The sequence below is a fragment of the Sinocyclocheilus grahami genome, unplaced genomic scaffold, assembly GCF_001515645.1.
Source record: "Sinocyclocheilus grahami isolate Dianchi unplaced genomic scaffold, SAMN03320097.WGS_v1.1 scaffold154.1, whole genome shotgun sequence".
In the NCBI taxonomy this organism is placed as follows: domain Eukaryota; kingdom Metazoa; phylum Chordata; class Actinopteri; order Cypriniformes; family Cyprinidae; genus Sinocyclocheilus; species Sinocyclocheilus grahami.
The window spans coordinates 1,236,485-1,253,587 of record NW_015505333.1 but is presented as its reverse complement, the minus strand read 5'-3'; the positions used below and the strand labels follow the sequence as shown (position 1 = coordinate 1,253,587).

The 17,103-nt window shown below is 37.5% G+C and overlaps 1 protein-coding gene across 6 annotated transcripts in view; it reads left to right on the top strand.

Annotated features, from left to right (window-relative positions):
• Positions 1–17,103, top strand: part of LOC107592563 (SRSF protein kinase 1-like) — a 52,559-nt gene that overhangs the window by 31,131 nt on the left and 4,325 nt on the right. For 5 of the 6 annotated variants that reach the window (XM_016282092.1, XM_016282095.1, XM_016282096.1 and 2 more), the window contains 11 exons: positions 3,195–3,310; positions 5,925–6,033; positions 6,141–6,228; positions 6,507–6,594; positions 6,779–6,885; positions 6,956–7,121; positions 10,285–10,310; positions 10,428–10,644; positions 14,236–14,643; positions 16,308–16,408; positions 16,600–16,707. In XM_016282092.1, coding sequence (XP_016137578.1) covers positions 3,195–3,310; positions 5,925–6,033; positions 6,141–6,228; positions 6,507–6,594; positions 6,779–6,885; positions 6,956–7,121; positions 10,285–10,310; positions 10,428–10,644; positions 14,236–14,643; positions 16,308–16,408; positions 16,600–16,707 — 1,534 coding nt within the window. The remainder of the gene's footprint in view (positions 1–3,194; positions 3,311–5,924; positions 6,034–6,140; positions 6,229–6,506; positions 6,595–6,778; positions 6,886–6,955; positions 7,122–10,284; positions 10,311–10,427; positions 10,645–14,235; positions 14,644–16,307; positions 16,409–16,599; positions 16,708–17,103) is intronic. The other variant, XM_016282097.1, reaches the window with a different exon arrangement.

Genomic DNA, 17,103 nt, shown 5'->3' with positions numbered 1-17,103 from the left:
GATAAAAGCATCTGCTAAATAACAAAATGTAAATAACAAAACTAAATAGACATTTTAAAACAAGCCCCAAATCAAATAAATAAGTAACAAATAAAATAAATCTCATCATATAAACAAAATAAGGCTTTGTGCTCTTTCCATTTAAAATTAGAGGCAACCGCTGCATTTTAATCATGATCCAAACAAAGATGCTGCAAATCTGCAACATGAGCAGTTTCTAAATCTAAATTACATTGTATAATTTCGAAATTTGACGCAAAAACAGAGTGGTTTGACTTCAGTTTTGTGAAACTATACATAAATATCTGCATGAAACAGAAACGGCAGACGAGCTGAATGAGACGCAGATTCACTCTCTGCCAGTAGGTGGCGCTTAAAGCGTTTCCGCTGTAAACGAAACGGCGCTGCACTTATGAACTTTAATATGCATTATACAGAGGCAAGATTAAAAAAAAAAATACTATCTAAACATTTCCTAAAGACAGTAAGTTCCCCTCAGACATACATTCATATAAACTTCTACACCTAACTGAATCGCGATTTGAATCGTCACATATTTGACTCAATTTTCAACCGGCTCGCGGTTAATCGTTACATCCCTACTGACAGATGAATAACATTGATTATATCGTTACAATGGCACCTGTCAAGGGGTGGTATATATTAGGCAGCAACTAACACTCAGTTCTCAAATTTCATGTGTTGGAACTGACGACTGGTCAGAGCATCTATAAAACAGCAAGGTTGTGGTACCTGCCAAAAGTGGTGCAAGGAAGGACAACCGGCATCAGGGTCATGGATATACAGTGAGACTGGTATACCACTGCAACCCTGATATAAAGAGTGCGGCGCATCGATGCACTCCATACAAATCGACATCCTCGATGTGTTGTTTCAGCCCTAGATGTGTGCACCAGCACGAGGACTGACACTCACATGATATCCCAGCTGTTAGCAAAGGACATCAATCCAATCAATCCGCATGGACAGTCAAGTTCCACCCTCATTTGAGAAGCCGTTCACTTGCATATGCTGTATGTCACAATAGGAGGAAAATATTTAAGATTCACGCCGACTTTAATGGCCAAATTAAAAGTCAAGTAAAAACACACTTGCTTAATTTGATATTTCCACCAAAAATAATATATAGTGAATAACTGAATATTCGCTATATCGCTTTTCCCTTCACATGAGAGCGGTAGTGGATGGCAGGGCTGCTGTGTTTCAACATCTGCTCTGCTCTGAGCCATGGGCACTTGTGTGTGTGTGTGTGTACATACAGCTCTCCCCCCAGACCAGCGTAGCATTCACACACACTTCCACTGATTAACTCCCACTAGCACAGCCTCTTATTATCTGGGATCTGGCTAAATTAATTTTTTTCTGGTGTAACACCCACCATGTTCAGCCCATAGCACACAATCGTTTCCACTAATAGCTTGTTCATTAGAATATGTGGAGTGTCTGTGCAAACTGCAAAGTTAGCTTGTTTCAAGCAAAAACCTTAAATCCCCGGGATCTGAAGTAGACGCTGGTGTCACCTTCATTATTGAAACACTCACTGACGCACGAAGCGCAAAATTGATTCAGTTGGCAAGCAGACAGAGATAACAGCTTCTCAATTAAACTGTTGCATGTTTAGAGGAGCAATCTAAACGTGTGTGTGTGTGGGGGGGGGATGCCTGGAATTTGTGGGAAAAAGCTTTTCTCTGCTCCAGTGTCAGGCTGTTCTGTTTAACTGCATTTATTATTCATAATTCGTGCAGATGCGTATTTTTCATTTCCCTCTTAGTCTGTTGCGTTTGGCCAGATTTGGACATACAGCTTTAAAATGTTAAAATTACACTAAACCAACAAAAAGAAACCTGATCTGCAGCAGCAAAAACATACATGTTTAATAACTCGCTGCATTTAACCAACTGCTTCAGACACTCTTTACGTATTGTTCTGAAGCTGTATCTGAGAACGACTAATTCAGAAAGTGTCCTTGTAAAGGCTTATGCTATTTCGGACTTGTTTCGAACATCCATGCTGCAGTTCAGAGCCCAGTTTAGGATGCAGAAAATTGCCAGTTGCTTCAGAGAGATTACGCTACGCAGCAGGCAAACTCATCAGCAGGAACGGCACAAAGCTGCATATCTAATCGCATTAATGCCCGCTGCTGGTGCAGCCAACCAATAGAAATAACACGGGGAGTAGCATGATATCGAAAAGGTCAAAGAGATATTTAGACACAATGCAGGTAGAATTAATGCATCACCCGTCTATAATTAAAACTATCAGATTGGCAGAATTGTACAGCGTACATCTGGTCTTATTCGAATCTTACCACATTCCCTATTTTTTTGGGCTGAAATCCCTAATTGACCAACATACCTTGACATGGTGACAGGATATATATATATGACTAAAATGCTGAATGCATTTAATCACATATTCAGATGTATACTTTGTCTTTTTATTGCATTTGCAAAATAGGATTAGAATAGTGATTAGGAATTGATGTGGTATTTTAAAATCATGTATATAAAGTGTTAACCATATCCGTGCTTGCCTGTTAAAGCAGTATCTTGCCTTATGCTAACGATAATCAGTCAATGGGGTCCAATGTATGGACAGACTGTCCCCCCCCAAAATATTATTTTGTTTCATATAAGATAGAAAGTCATACAGGTTTGGAACAACATGAGGGTGAGTAAATAATGGCAGAATTTTCATTTTTGTGTGAACTGTCGCTTTACGTTTGCTGCAGCGAATGCTTTATGATTTCTCTCAGCTTGACGCCGTTTATGAATTTCCTTCACGGCTCCCGCTGAGCTACAGTGAACCAGCGAAGACCGTCTCTCTAACTCTGCAATATAGCTGCACTTCCTCCAGTTTAACATTGCACCTGCACTGATTGATTGGTTTCATTAATGTCTGACCCTCTCAGTAGAGAAGCCCAGTGGCCATTCATAGATTATATGGTGCAATAGCAAGATAATGGTGGTATTAAATTGTAAACGCAGCTAACCCCACAAAGGATTTCAAATAGTTGCAAATAACAGCATTTGAAAGGCTTAGGATAATATTTGGCTGCGTTCCTGTAACTAGCACATCTAGAATGAGATGTATGAAGACATTTGGCCAGGGGTTGTGGTTGCTACTCGGCTGTTGTTGCATCTGTTTTCTAAAGATAAGCTGTCTTTCTCCAGGCCTGATCCCCACCCGAGGGGAGCCGCACAGCAGCCTGACTCACTGCAGGAGCAAGATGAGGAGATCTTGGGTTCAGATGATGAGGAACAAGAGGATCCTAATGATTACTGCAAGGGTAGGAGTCCTGTGATCATAGTACGGGGAGAGATTCATGTGTATAGTGAAAGCATATGCATTGTAAACAGGATCCAGCATTATTTTTTGCCATACTTGGCCATTTGGGCTGAGCAATTATTCAAAATAAAATCGGAATCACTATACGTGGGATTATTAAATTGCAAATGCAGCGATTTAATTTAATATAAGCACTGTGCGTTTCAGAGTGAAGCGCAGCACTTATCTTGTTGCGTGCAAGCAGCTCATGATGCAGTGTTTTCAGCAGCTCAGTTCGTACTCCACACAAACTCCATCTCTGTTTCTGCTGAGTTTGAGTCGCTCATAACGTGCATTTGGGAACATTTCAAAAGATTTGTAATAAGGAGCATTTATAAACCTGTTGCCAACAAATGAGAAACCTGATCCCTGAGTTTTTCTGCCAAAAATAAAAACTTGTTTTGGAAGATATTAAGACAATATTAGTATTATTATAAAGTACGATATTGTTTTTATAAAATTCTAGATTTTATTATATTACAGTGAAATACTTCTGTTGCTACTATTTAATTTAATATTTTAATTTAATAATAATCATTATCATAATACGATTATTACCATTATTTTATAGTCATGCTGATATATAATCACAGTATAATTTATATTGCCAAGACACACACATTAAATCACAGTTGCAATTTTTATCTGAATTTTTTTTTCTCAAATCAAAAAAGAAATAATCCTCAGTCTTAAATAATTTAAAAAACAATATGCATTTGATCAAATCCCAAGTTTAGTTATAATAGATGGTGTGTTTGTTTCTCTGAAAATTAGTTTGATATACAAATGAGTGAACAGATTTTGAATAGTTAATTCGTAACTCTAATTACATTTTTGGGGAGTTGGACCACATTACATTTTACAACATGAATAACCAGGGGTGCGCATACGTTTTTCAGTCTGGTTTTCATGAGAGCGCCTGGAGATTTGGTTTGGTGCTCACACTGCGACCCATTATATATAACTATAAAAAATAAATTAATGGTAGTAGTAATAATAATATTATTGCCCTTGATTTATTTAGTTTTTTATAAAAACAAACAATATGATAAAGTGTGATAATACTATTATATTTTAAAATAAAAATAGTTATTTTATAGTGCACTTAAAAATACAATGCTGATATTTACAATTTCATTGTTCTCTTTTATACCTTTTCATTTTCTGAATGAATTTTCAAACCTTAAATCAGCAAGCTTTTATTTTGGCGGGTTGCCGGCAAGTAAATATATGCACTGCAAGTTTTAGCGTTGCAGTGAAGCTGTGGATGAAATGTCACAGTTTTGCGTTTTGCTCTGAAACCGGCAGCAAATCAGTGGTGTGAACTTATTTGTTTTATTTTGGTGCACCACTTATGTGCACTCCTGTGAATACTCTTCGGAGAATAGTGGTCCTCTCTTCCCTGTTTGACCTTTTTCCCATACATGTTTCTGCCTGTTGGTTGCACCACATGACTTAAAAATATTTTATTTTTATTTTTTTTATACATGAAAGGGTTAGTTCACCCAAAAATGAAAATTACCCTCAAGTCATCCTAGGTGTATATGACTTTCTTCTTTCAGACAAATCCAGTCGGAGTTATATAAAGAATAGTCTTTGATCTTTCAAGCTGTTTAATGCCACTCAGCGGGTGTTGCATGCATCAGTCCAAAAGAAGTTAAATAAAAAGCGCCCATCCATTAAAAAAAAGTGTCTCACACGGCTCCGGGGGTGAAAAAAGGCCTCTTGTAGCGAATCGATGCGTTTTTGTAAGAAAAATTTCCATATTCAAAACGTAATAATCCACTTTAATGTAGCTTGCACCAACAGTCCTACACGGAAGCAGCTCCGGGCGGATGACGTATGAGGTCGGCGTTGCGCACGCTCCGGTGAGTCTCGTGAAAACCAACGTTTGTTAACAGGAGCAAAGGAAGCAAAGTTTCCTTCCTTTAGCAAAGGAAAACCAGTCTCCTCTTGGCTTATATCGAAATCCTCCGACATTCTTCTTTACAAATCCTCGTTATGTACTTCTAATTAGTGACCGTTGCCATCCATAAAAAAAGTGTCTCACACGGCTCCGGGGGGTGAACAAAGGCCTTCTGTAGCGAATCGATGCGTTTTTGTAAGAAAAATATCCATATTCAAAACGTAATAATCACTTTAATGTACACCCCAGAGCCGTGTGAGACACTTTTTTTTATGGATGGGCGCTTTTTATTCAAGTTCTTTTGGACTGATGCATGCAACACCCGCTGAGTGGCATTAAACAGCTTGAAAGATCAAAGACAATTTTTAATATAACTCCGACTGGATTCGTCTGAAAGAAGAAAGTCATATACACCTAGGATGACTTGAGGGTGTGTAATTTATGGGCTAATTTTAATTTTTGGGTGAACTAACCCTTTAAGCCCTTTTATAAGAAACAGTAGTTAAAGATTATGCCAAACTATTCAATAGTGTATTTAAGTCTTTATGTATGAACTTTGTTTTTAATAAATTGTATTTTTGAATAAATGAATACATCTGGACGGTGTTAATTTTGAACCCTGGTTTTAAAATAATTCCAGATGTTTTGTTGCCAAAAACTCTTCTTCTAGGTGGTTATCACCATGTGAAAATAGGCGACCTGTTCAACGGACGTTACCACGTAATCCGCAAGCTGGGATGGGGTCATTTTTCCACTGTTTGGCTTGCTTGGGACATACAGTACGTTCCCTTACCTGTCTGTTTTTTTGTTTGTTTTTTTTCTTCCTGCATTACTATTTATAAATCAAGCATGTGTACTGAGAGGTAATTTATTGTTTTGATTGCAGAGGGAAGCGTTTTGTGGCCATGAAAGTGGTTAAGAGCGCAGAGCACTACACTGAAACAGCACTCGATGAGATCAAGCTCCTGAGAGCGGTGAGTTACCCCGACACCCGCGCTGCCATAGAAACCATTACGATGAATTATTCGCGAGATCATTTAGTGTCAGGTGAATTTGACAGCATGCCACAATGTGGTGGGAAAGTAATGAAAGCCAGGTATATCCACATGCCCCGAGGGAAAGTGGTTTCATCAAATGAAAACACGGTTTATTTTGTTATAAACCAAAGAAAATGGTTTCGAAATGTAGAGCGTCTGTAAAACTGTCCGAGGCCTGAGTTATTTCTTTCCCCATCCCCATCTGGTGGATTCAGGTCAGGAACACAGACCAGAATGATCCCAGCAGGGAGAAAGTGGTGCAGTTATTGGACGACTTCAAGATCTCGGGCGTGAACGGAACCCGTATCCTTTCAGTGAGGCTGTTTATTGTACAGATGGCCTTTCGTTTACTGAGGGATCCACAGGTGTTTTTCTAGTGCACTCCATAGCTTTCAGCTGCCGCTCGATCTCCTACCAGCTCGTAATGAGCTGGAGCTCTTGGCTGGACTTTTGTTCTCCATCATTTCCCTTTAACATGCGCTGTCAGATGTGTGTATGGTGTTTGAAGTTCTCGGCCACCATCTGCTAAAGTGCATTATCAAGTCCAACTACCAGGGCCTGCCGCTGCCATGTGTCAAGAGCATTATTCGACAGGTACTTATTTTCCATTCATTATCATTTGATGTGGTTTACAGCAGGTCAAACAACAATTTTCTCTGCGTAGGTTTTGCAAGGCCTGGACTACCTGCACACCAAGTGTAAGATCATTCACACTGATATAAAGCCAGAGAACATCCTGATGGACGTGAATGAGGCGTATGTCAAGAGACTGGCTGCGGAGGCCACGGAGTGGCAAAAATCTGGAGCTCCTCCCCCTTCTGGATCCGCAGGTGACGGCAAGCCCTCCTCTCAGATCATTGAGATTATTTAGGGATTGTTAACAGATGGGACAAGCATATAATACATCAAAATGAAAGTCTTGAAGCGTAAATGATGGCTAAAGAAGCCTGCAGATGTTTATGTTGTTGTTGTTATTAAAGGAACGGTTCACTCAAAAATGAAAATTAGCTGGAAATGTACTCATCCTCAGGCCATCCAATATTTAGATGAGTTTGTTTCTTCATCAGAACAGATTTGGAGAAATGTAGCATTACATCACTTGCTCACCAATGGATCCTCTGCAGTGAATGGGTGCCGTCAGAATGAGAGTCCAAACAGCTGATAAAAACATCACAATAATCCAAATGCATAAAAAATACTTAAATCACAGTACATATTGAATTAGCAGTTAAATATTGTTGTAATGTCGAATCGGGAGGTCTGTGTTATTTCTCAACCCTAGTAGACAGCTTTATTATCTACAATAGAACTGGCCAGTTATTAAAAATGTTTTCTAGCAGTGTTCATTGGGTTATAATATATTTTGCATTAAATATTTATTAGGGCTGTCAAACAATACTTAAAAAAAAAATCTAATTACACAATGTGGTGTTTAATTATATTAATTGCAAATTAATCACACATCAGATTTGGCTGAGAAACTACCCCCAAAATATAATTTACGGTCATTATTGTGTCAAATGAGAAAAGCATCAAATAGACATTACAAAAAGTAGCTTTAGAAAGAAACATTTGATTTGATTTGCCAATGTATTACACAAAAAATATTTAGGCTACCATGACCATGATTTTTTTTTTTCTTTATCTGAATTGGTATTTATTAGGGCTGTCAAAAAATGTTTAATGTCGAATATTCATCGAATTTAAAATAAAAATCCACATTCGAATGGAAAAACGTTGCATTCGAACTTTAGGTGTACATCAGTCAGGCTTATCAGTGGTGCACGAGATGCAATGACGATGTAAGTGTCATTGCATTTTAATGCTTTTGTTAGCCTATCCAGTTGAACCCACTAGATGCGGCGCTGCTACGTTGTTCATTCAAAATATTGTGGGAAATAAGAACATCAGTGCGGAGATGTTTACGTCAAAACCGAAACCAAACCGTTCACACAGAACGCATATCTATCACATTTTCTAGAGGGGCATCTATCAGCGTTGCACTCTTGAGACACACAAGAGAGCCGCATGTTTAGAAAGCCATGTAAAATGAATGTAAGTTCAACTTCTTAAAAACATGGCTCAAGACTTTATGGCGGTTTTTCCCCACTCTACTGCATCTCAAGTTTTTAAATGAAGAAACTAGTCTTTGTGATTGGTTTTCGGTCCTTTGTATTAAACATGATTCTGTTTTGTTTCTAATTGTTTAAGCAACTTTAATTATATAAGGTTTATAAAAATAATTTTAAACCTTTTTTCAAAGATAGTCGTGTTATTTTATTATGCTTTGAAGAAACGTGCATAATATTTTGTTCGATGCGCCCTCTTGTGGCCTCAGGAGAGAAGCCAAAAGCTTTTTTCCCCCCTAACTGAAATTATGCCTTTTAAATTTGAATATACCGTATTGACCCGAATATAAGACAATGTTTTTTTTCTTGGAAATACATCTGAAAAAACACGGTCGTCTTATATTCAGGGTCTAGACTTTGACATGTCAATAATACACCCACAACAATAGGTGGCGCCAAATACGCATAAAACGAGTGTGCCATGCAATATGTAATGTAATGCGTGACGTAAAAGATCGCAAGTAAAAACGATAGAAAAATAAAACCTTACAGCTGCATGAGTCGTGACTGTCACGTTAGCCTGATGGGACCAAACTCCCTTTGTGATTTTAAAACGTAAGACAGTACCCAGATTGGAAGACTACAGTAAGATTTAACTTCTACTGTTAATAAGATTTTAGTAGGCTACTATTAGGTGGATAGCCTAAATGTCCTAATTCAGATGGGCTACCTGTTTTTTTTTTTTTTTAATGGTATATCAAAAAGTGTATATTTTTTTAAATGTGATTGTTGGTACATTTGGCCAGTTTTTACTATACTTTCAAAACAAAAATTAAAATAGGAAAAATATGCAATATGAAAATAATTGAAGACAAAATGTGTTTTACTGAGAAAAAACAAGATTTGTTTTTTAAAAAGCCTTTTTCCAAAAGGTACATCTGGAAAAAGGTGGGTCGTCTTATAATCAGGGTCGTCTTATATTCGGGCCAATACGGTAATTCAAATATTGATAGTATTTAAGTACAAAATTCTAATTTAGTTTTTAGCCATTTTGACAGCCCTAGTATTTATTTATACAGTGGGTACGGAAAGTATTCAGACCCCCTTAAATTTTTCACTATTTGTTATATTGCAGCCACTTGCTAAAATCATTTGTTAACTTCTACTAAATACTGAGCAAAGGGTCTGAATACTTAGGACCATGTGATATTTCAGTTTTTTTTTTTTAATAAATCTGCAAAAATGTCAACAATTCTGTGTTTTTCTGTCAATATGGGGTGCTGTGTGTACATTAATGAGGAAAAAAAATTAACTTAAATGATTTTAGCAAATGGCTGCAATATAACAGAGTGAAAAATTTAAGGGGGTCTGAATACTTTCCGTACCCACTGTATATTTACAGACAGTTTATTGCAGCTCATTGGTGGCATGAATGTATTTATACCGCAATTACAATTGCATAAATACTGCATAAACATAAATGATAGAATAATTATAGAATATTTATTGTAAATACTACTTAAATAATTAATACAAATATGTAATTTGCTAGAAATCACAAATAACTAGGAATTCATTGATCAAAATCCCTGTATTTAGCATTTAGACTGGGTCAGAGTGTTTATAATTGTTCTGTTGTGTACAGTATTATTTGCTGGTTTATATAGCTGTAACTTCACATCCATTCACCTCTTCTGACACGTCAGCATAGAACATCTCCATTGAGACATTATGCAGAGTGACGTAAAGTCTGCGGGATGTTTCAAAATGGAGAGCAGTGACTCATGTGGTCCTCTGAACAACTGAAGGATGACACATTCTCTGTGCACTGCTTTTGAACTCTGTGCAGCAAGTGAAAAATGATGTTGATAGTGCACAACAAGATGCTGATGTTGTCTTCTCTTTTCATCTTCCTCCATTGCAGTGAGTACAGCTCCGGCCCCAAAACAAGTAAGTGTTCGTCAGAGATGAGTTCTGGGGCATCTTCCATGATGTTTCATCTGTAGCACATTCACATATAAAAATTAATAAATTTTCATAGAAAAGCTAAAAGATTCTCCTCTTCAGATGGGCAAAATGTCCAAGAACAAGAAGAAAAAGATGAAGAAGAAACAGAAGCGTCAGGCTGAGCTCTTGGAGAAGAGGATTCTGGAGATCGAGGGGCTGGAGAAAGGCCCTGAGGGAGGAGAAGAGGAAGAGGAGGATGAAACGGAGACGCCCGACAGCACCCCGTCAGTCCCCGCCAGTCACACACTGCAAGACATCACAGCCGAGGCCACACCGGGTGAGCGAGCATCAGCTAAACGCGGGATTATTAGTACTGTTAGAGCAAGACATCAGTAAGCTATAGAACCGATTAGATTTCAGTTCACAAGCTTCTTCATTGGATTCTGACTTTTATTCACTTTGATTCTGAATCATTTGGGTGTATTTCAGTTACAGTGTGCAAATAAAAGAGATTCTGTTAAGTTAATGCTGCAAATAATTAGGGGTTGCATCGACTAGTCGACTTCAATGCTCTGCCATGACGCTTTAAGCTTGAGGTCGACTAGTCGCTTGTCCTATAGAGGGCGCAACAGGATAAGAAATCTTTGAAGGACTTCCACATTTTACGCTCAGTTTCCAAACAGTTAAAATGACAAATAAATGCATACTCTGAAAGCGCTCCACAAGACATGTGAGATTACATTACTGGATGCTCGAAATTGAACAGGAGGATGCACGTTTTAAACCACTTATTGTACAGGTAGGAAAGTTAATCGCCATTCTAATCTAATGCGCCGCTACACTGTAACGCACACACATTACAGACAGTAGCTCCTACATCTCGCGCAGATCGCGTGCACAGAATCATTCAGCGCGGAAATGTATTGTCAACACTGTTCTGTGATTTCTCAATAAAATTGCTTAGAAACTGAAAAGTTCTAGCGTATATTTCTTAACAACTAAATCCCACTGCTCCACTACTAGTAAAGAGATGCTGCCAGGTAGAATTAATTCAGGCACGCAATCACTCTCATTAATGCATTCATATGAATGCAATCTTTACTGTGCTACTTTATCTGTATCTGATTTAGAACGAGCAGAAATCTGTGAGAAACATAACGACTCAAAGACAAAAGAACTGATAAAAAGGTGCTGTTATAGGAGCAATAGCCGTGTGGGCAGCGCTGGGTCATATGCCATAGCTGTGCACAAGGTGTTTATCACAGCTCCAGACTAATTTGTTCATTAATGACGTCATCAGCGACTAGTTGACTTCGACTCGACTGTCATCACATAAAAGTCGACTTTAAAAAAAATCAGAAGTCGTTCAACCTATACAAAAGATATAGGGAACCTTCTATCTTAGTACATTACAGAGACATTCATTTTTCATTAAACATGAACAACAGGCAGTGCTATTTTAGTATTATCTGTAAATTGTTGTAGTATTTATTAATATTTTGCATATGTTTTTATGTCTCAGATTTTATACTTAGTCTAGTATTCAGTATTTTTTATTTTCGTTAGTTGCCAACATTTCTCATTTTCTAGATTTCTGGTTTAAGTTTGTTTTTCATCTAATATTTATATACTTTTTAAACTTTATTTCAAGAACAAAAATTATTTAGTATCTGCAAATATATAAATTTTTCCATCCATCTGCTTTGTAATATATTACATATTCCATCACTGCAATGCAGTGTAAATAAAATTTGAACACAGGACTAGATGTTGATTTAGAAACCACTGTGATGGATTCAGTCAGTTCATTCAGGGAAGGATTTCTTTCTTAAATATGAATAAATAAATAAATAAATATAGAACATTATTAAATGGAGTAGCTCAAAACAGTCAGTCGTTTGTTTATTGGTTACATTTTCGACTCACTAAACAGAACTGGTTAATAAGAGTGATTTGTTGGTAGATATTTGATAAATCAAGTGCTCCATAGCAACACACCCAGAACACCTTAGCAACAATTAATGCTCTGCATCAATCAACAACATCTTAGTACAGTACCATTAATCATAGGCAAACACCAATTACATTTTCTTATACATTCATTCTAAATCTAAAGCCATTGTTAATGCTATTAGTAATTCTATCATTATTAAATAACACCCAAGGCTTTTTTGTGAGATATCTGTAAAGTAGCAGAATCTCTGCTGCTCTTCTTTGAGTCTAGCCACATCCCAGTCGTTTTAAAAAAGTCATGCTTCCAGCTGCTGTCTTCATCAATTATGGTGCTGCAGCTTTTGAGAGATGCTCGAAATTGAACAGGAGAATGCACGTTTTAAACCGCTTATTGTACAGGTAGGAAAGTTAATCGCCATTCTAATCTAATGCGCCGCTACACTGTAACGCACACACATTACAGACAGTAGCTCCTACATCTCGCGCAGATCGCGTGCACAGAATCATTCAGCGCGGAAATGTATTGTCAACACTGTTCTGTGATTTCTCAATAAAATTGCTTAGAAACTGAAAAGTTCTAGCGTATATTTCTTAACAACTAAATCCCACTGCTCCACTACTAGTAAAGAGATGCTGCCAGGTAGAATTAATTCAGGCACGCAATCACTCTCATTAATGCATTCATATGAATGCAATCTTTACTGTGCTACTTTATCTGTATCTGATTTAGAACGAGCAGAAATCTGTGAGAAACATAACGACTCAAAGACAAAAGAACTGATAAAAAGGTGCTGTTATAGGAGCAATAGCCGTGTGGGCAGCGCTGGGTCATATGCCATAGCTGTGCACAAGGTGTTTATCACAGCTCCAGACTAATTTGTTCATTAATGACGTCATCAGCGACTAGTTGACTTCGACTCGACTGTCATCACATAAAAGTCGACTTTAAAAAAAATCAGAAGTCGTTCAACCTATACAAAAGATATAGGGAACCTTCTATCTTAGTACATTACAGAGACATTCATTTTTCATTAAACATGAACAACAGGCAGTGCTATTTTAGTATTATCTGTAAATTGTTGTAGTATTTATTAATATTTTGCATATGTTTTTATGTCTCAGATTTTATACTTAGTCTAGTATTCAGTATTTTTTATTTTCGTTAGTTGCCAACATTTCTCATTTTCTAGATTTCTGGTTTAAGTTTGTTTTTCATCTAATATTTATATACTTTTTAAACTTTATTTCAAGAACAAAAATTATTTAGTATCTGCAAATATATAAATTTTTCCATCCATCTGCTTTGTAATATATTACATATTCCATCACTGCAATGCAGTGTAAATAAAATTTGAACACAGGACTAGATGTTGATTTAGAAACCACTGTGATGGATTCAGTCAGTTCATTCAGGGAAGGATTTCTTTCTTAAATATGAATAAATAAATAAATAAATATAGAACATTATTAAATGGAGTAGCTCAAAACAGTCAGTCGTTTGTTTATTGGTTACATTTTCGACTCACTAAACAGAACTGGTTAATAAGAGTGATTTGTTGGTAGATATTTGATAAATCAAGTGCTCCATAGCAACACACCCAGAACACCTTAGCAACAATTAATGCTCTGCATCAATCAACAACATCTTAGTACAGTACCATTAATCATAGGCAAACACCAATTACATTTTCTTATACATTCATTCTAAATCTAAAGCCATTGTTAATGCTATTAGTAATTCTATCATTATTAAATAACACCCAAGGCTTTTTTGTGAGATATCTGTAAAGTAGCAGAATCTCTGCTGCTCTTCTTTGAGTCTAGCCACATCCCAGTCGTTTTAAAAAAGTCATGCTTCCAGCTGCTGTCTTCATCAATTATGGTGCTGCAGCTTTTGAGAGTCAGAGTACTGCATCATGACACATCAGTGTTTTTACTCTGAGACTGTGTTGAAATCAACTTTTTTCCACCCCAGGTGGCGTCTCAGATGATTGGTCTCAGCACAGAGGCGCCATCAACGGTCACAGCCAGGGCCCCGAGGAAGAGCAGACCCTGGACCTCCAGCAGCAGATCAAGGACGAGACCCCCGTGAACCCCTACGACAGCGGCACCGAGGGCTCAGAGCCTACTAACCCTTACCCAGCATGCAACGGCACCGTAGAGAAAGAGCCCAGTCCTCCATCCCCTGTCACCACAGACGGTAATGGACCTTTGATTTGTGGCATGGTTGAGTCACAGTGCCCTAGGGTGCAGGATCAAGAGAGCCCCACGGCGGAGCTGAACGGCTCCGGTTCTGTTGAGGGCCCCAAAGCGGAGATGGGCCTCACCATGGAGGTGGACCCCAGCGCGCAGGCGGCCACAGAGGAGGAGAGCCTGAAGGACGGTCAGTGCGGAGCCCTTGCTGGAGGAACGCCCCTCTGTTTGCTCCTTACTAACTCCCCTCCCTCCTTTCTCTCGCTCTCCGTCTGTGTGTTATCCTGCAGAGTCTAACACTGAACTGAAATCACTAACAGCCCGATTTTGTGGTGTTGAATAATGTAGCAGTATTTAACCAGGAAAGGGACAGTTCACATAAAACTTGAATTCGATGAAACTATAAAATTATACAGTTGCAGAGTTCCTATAGTCATACCAGGCAAAGAAATGAATGCGTCTTATGAATAAAAAAATTATGAATAAAAACATTTTCAATTATGTGCATGAAAAAAATGCTTGAGGCAAATTGGTATATACAGTATTTACAGATAGTAACTGTAATAGGAATGAAATAATATAATATTATAATATACATTGTATTAATTTTTAAAATATTTTTTGAATAATTATAATCTAAGATAAACATTTTATTATTTAAATAAACAAAAGAGGTTATCATCAAAGTAAATAATAGTTCTTCATTAGTTGCAGCATTACAATACTAAATTCTTAAAAGGGCATATGGAAAAGTCAAGGTCATTTTAATGAAATGATGCATCTAAAAAATTCTGAAATATTTTAACAGCTGAATAAATTGCTCAATGTGAATGCAATCTCTTTTTTTTAATCTTTTTTTAAATCATTAATTTATTCATTACACATAAAAAAAGGAAGGATAAAATTCATGTAAATGCAGTGGTAGATGGAATGGGGTGGGAACCCTGAATAAAATGAGCATGCTAGCTCTAGATTTTTTCAGGGAACTGTTCCTTTCTGTATCTGTTATGGTGACATCCATTCACATCAAACTGAAGTTATATTTATCATAGTTACCCTTAACTAACTAATGCTTGTAATTAATTGTTTCATTGAAAAAGTATTTCTTACTGCTGTTGTCTTAGTCTTACAGTCAACATGAAATCGTCCTCTCACATTCTTAACATAATTATTGTGCATTATTATTCGTCAGTGCAAGTTATTCCAAAAAATCTGTTTATCTTTATTATCTTTCATCAAAATGCTATATTTAATGTCTTCCACCTTTGAAAATAGTTTCTGATGTCAACAGTCTGTCTTATGTTGTCATTTCCCATTTAACTTGGAAAGTGGTCATTTCCAACTTCCTCCTCGGAAAAGTTTGTCAGAATGCCACTTGAAGTCCAACTTCCCATTTATAGACTTGTGTGGAAATCCACAACAGAGAGATCTATGACTTCACATGCACATGTCGGCACACAGTTAATGACAATAAAGAGTTTTAAACGGATAAAAAGTTCAGAAGTGCATCACATTGTGCAAGAATTGGGTGTCGATTGCGGTTTCATGTTGACTTGAATTCCCACTGGTTTGTTTTCCTTGTTACAGGATTGCCTATTTCATATTTCACGCAGTTACATCAATAAGACAAGCGGTTAATGACAGATGTTCACCTGCTACCAGCGTTCTAGTGTCTTCATTTTGATGCTCTGATTTTCCATGGCTGGTATTGATTAATAGAGAGCTGCTGTATTAGACTCAACATCCTACAGGGCTTTAGAATTCAGCAAATACACAGTGCCTCACAGGAGCCAATCCAGAATCCAGTGTTGTTGATTCTAAAACTGTCTTTTTCATTCCTCTCTTGTACTGCAGCTAAAATTGCAGAAGGAAACCTGCTAGTCAACCCTCTGGATCCGCTAAACGCTGATAAGATCCGAGTAAAAATCGCTGACCTGGGCAACGCCTGCTGGGTGGTAAGTCTGGGGTTTTCCTTGCATTTACACCAAAAACAGCTCAGTCAGAATGTTAAAGGGATAATCCTCTCCTCATTTACAGCCATTTGTTGATTAACTGATTGATTGAGGTTCTGATATCCTCATGGGTATTAATGCCTCTCCTCTCTCAGCGGTTGATTCTTCTTTATGTAACTGTTGTTTGTCATCAGCACAAGCATTTCACAGACGACATTCAGACGCGGCAGTATCGCTCTCTGGAGGTGTTGATTGGATCAGGATACAGCACCCCAGCTGACATCTGGAGCACAGCTTGCATGGTACGTTTAAAGACCGCTAACTGAGATCTGATACAAATTTCTTTTTGTATTTGCACAAACTTTTATTTAGAGCCTAAATGTATTTTTTAATATATGCAGGGTTTCCGCGGGTCCTTAAAGTCTTCAATTTAGTTGAATCAAATTTAAGGCCATAAAAAGTCTTAAATGGTACAAGAAAGTCTTAATTATGGTTTCAGGAGGTCTTAAATTTGGGGACGGTAAGACAAAAATTGCGATATAACTTAATGTGACGATTAAACTTCAAAAGGCTGCAAATTCATTGAATAAATATGAGCGCTGCATGTTTTATAAAGTCAGCTGAAGCGCTGCTTTGTGTACAGCCGCTACCGAGGAAACCACTGTATTTCTGCTGCTCCAAAAGCGCCACCTACTGGC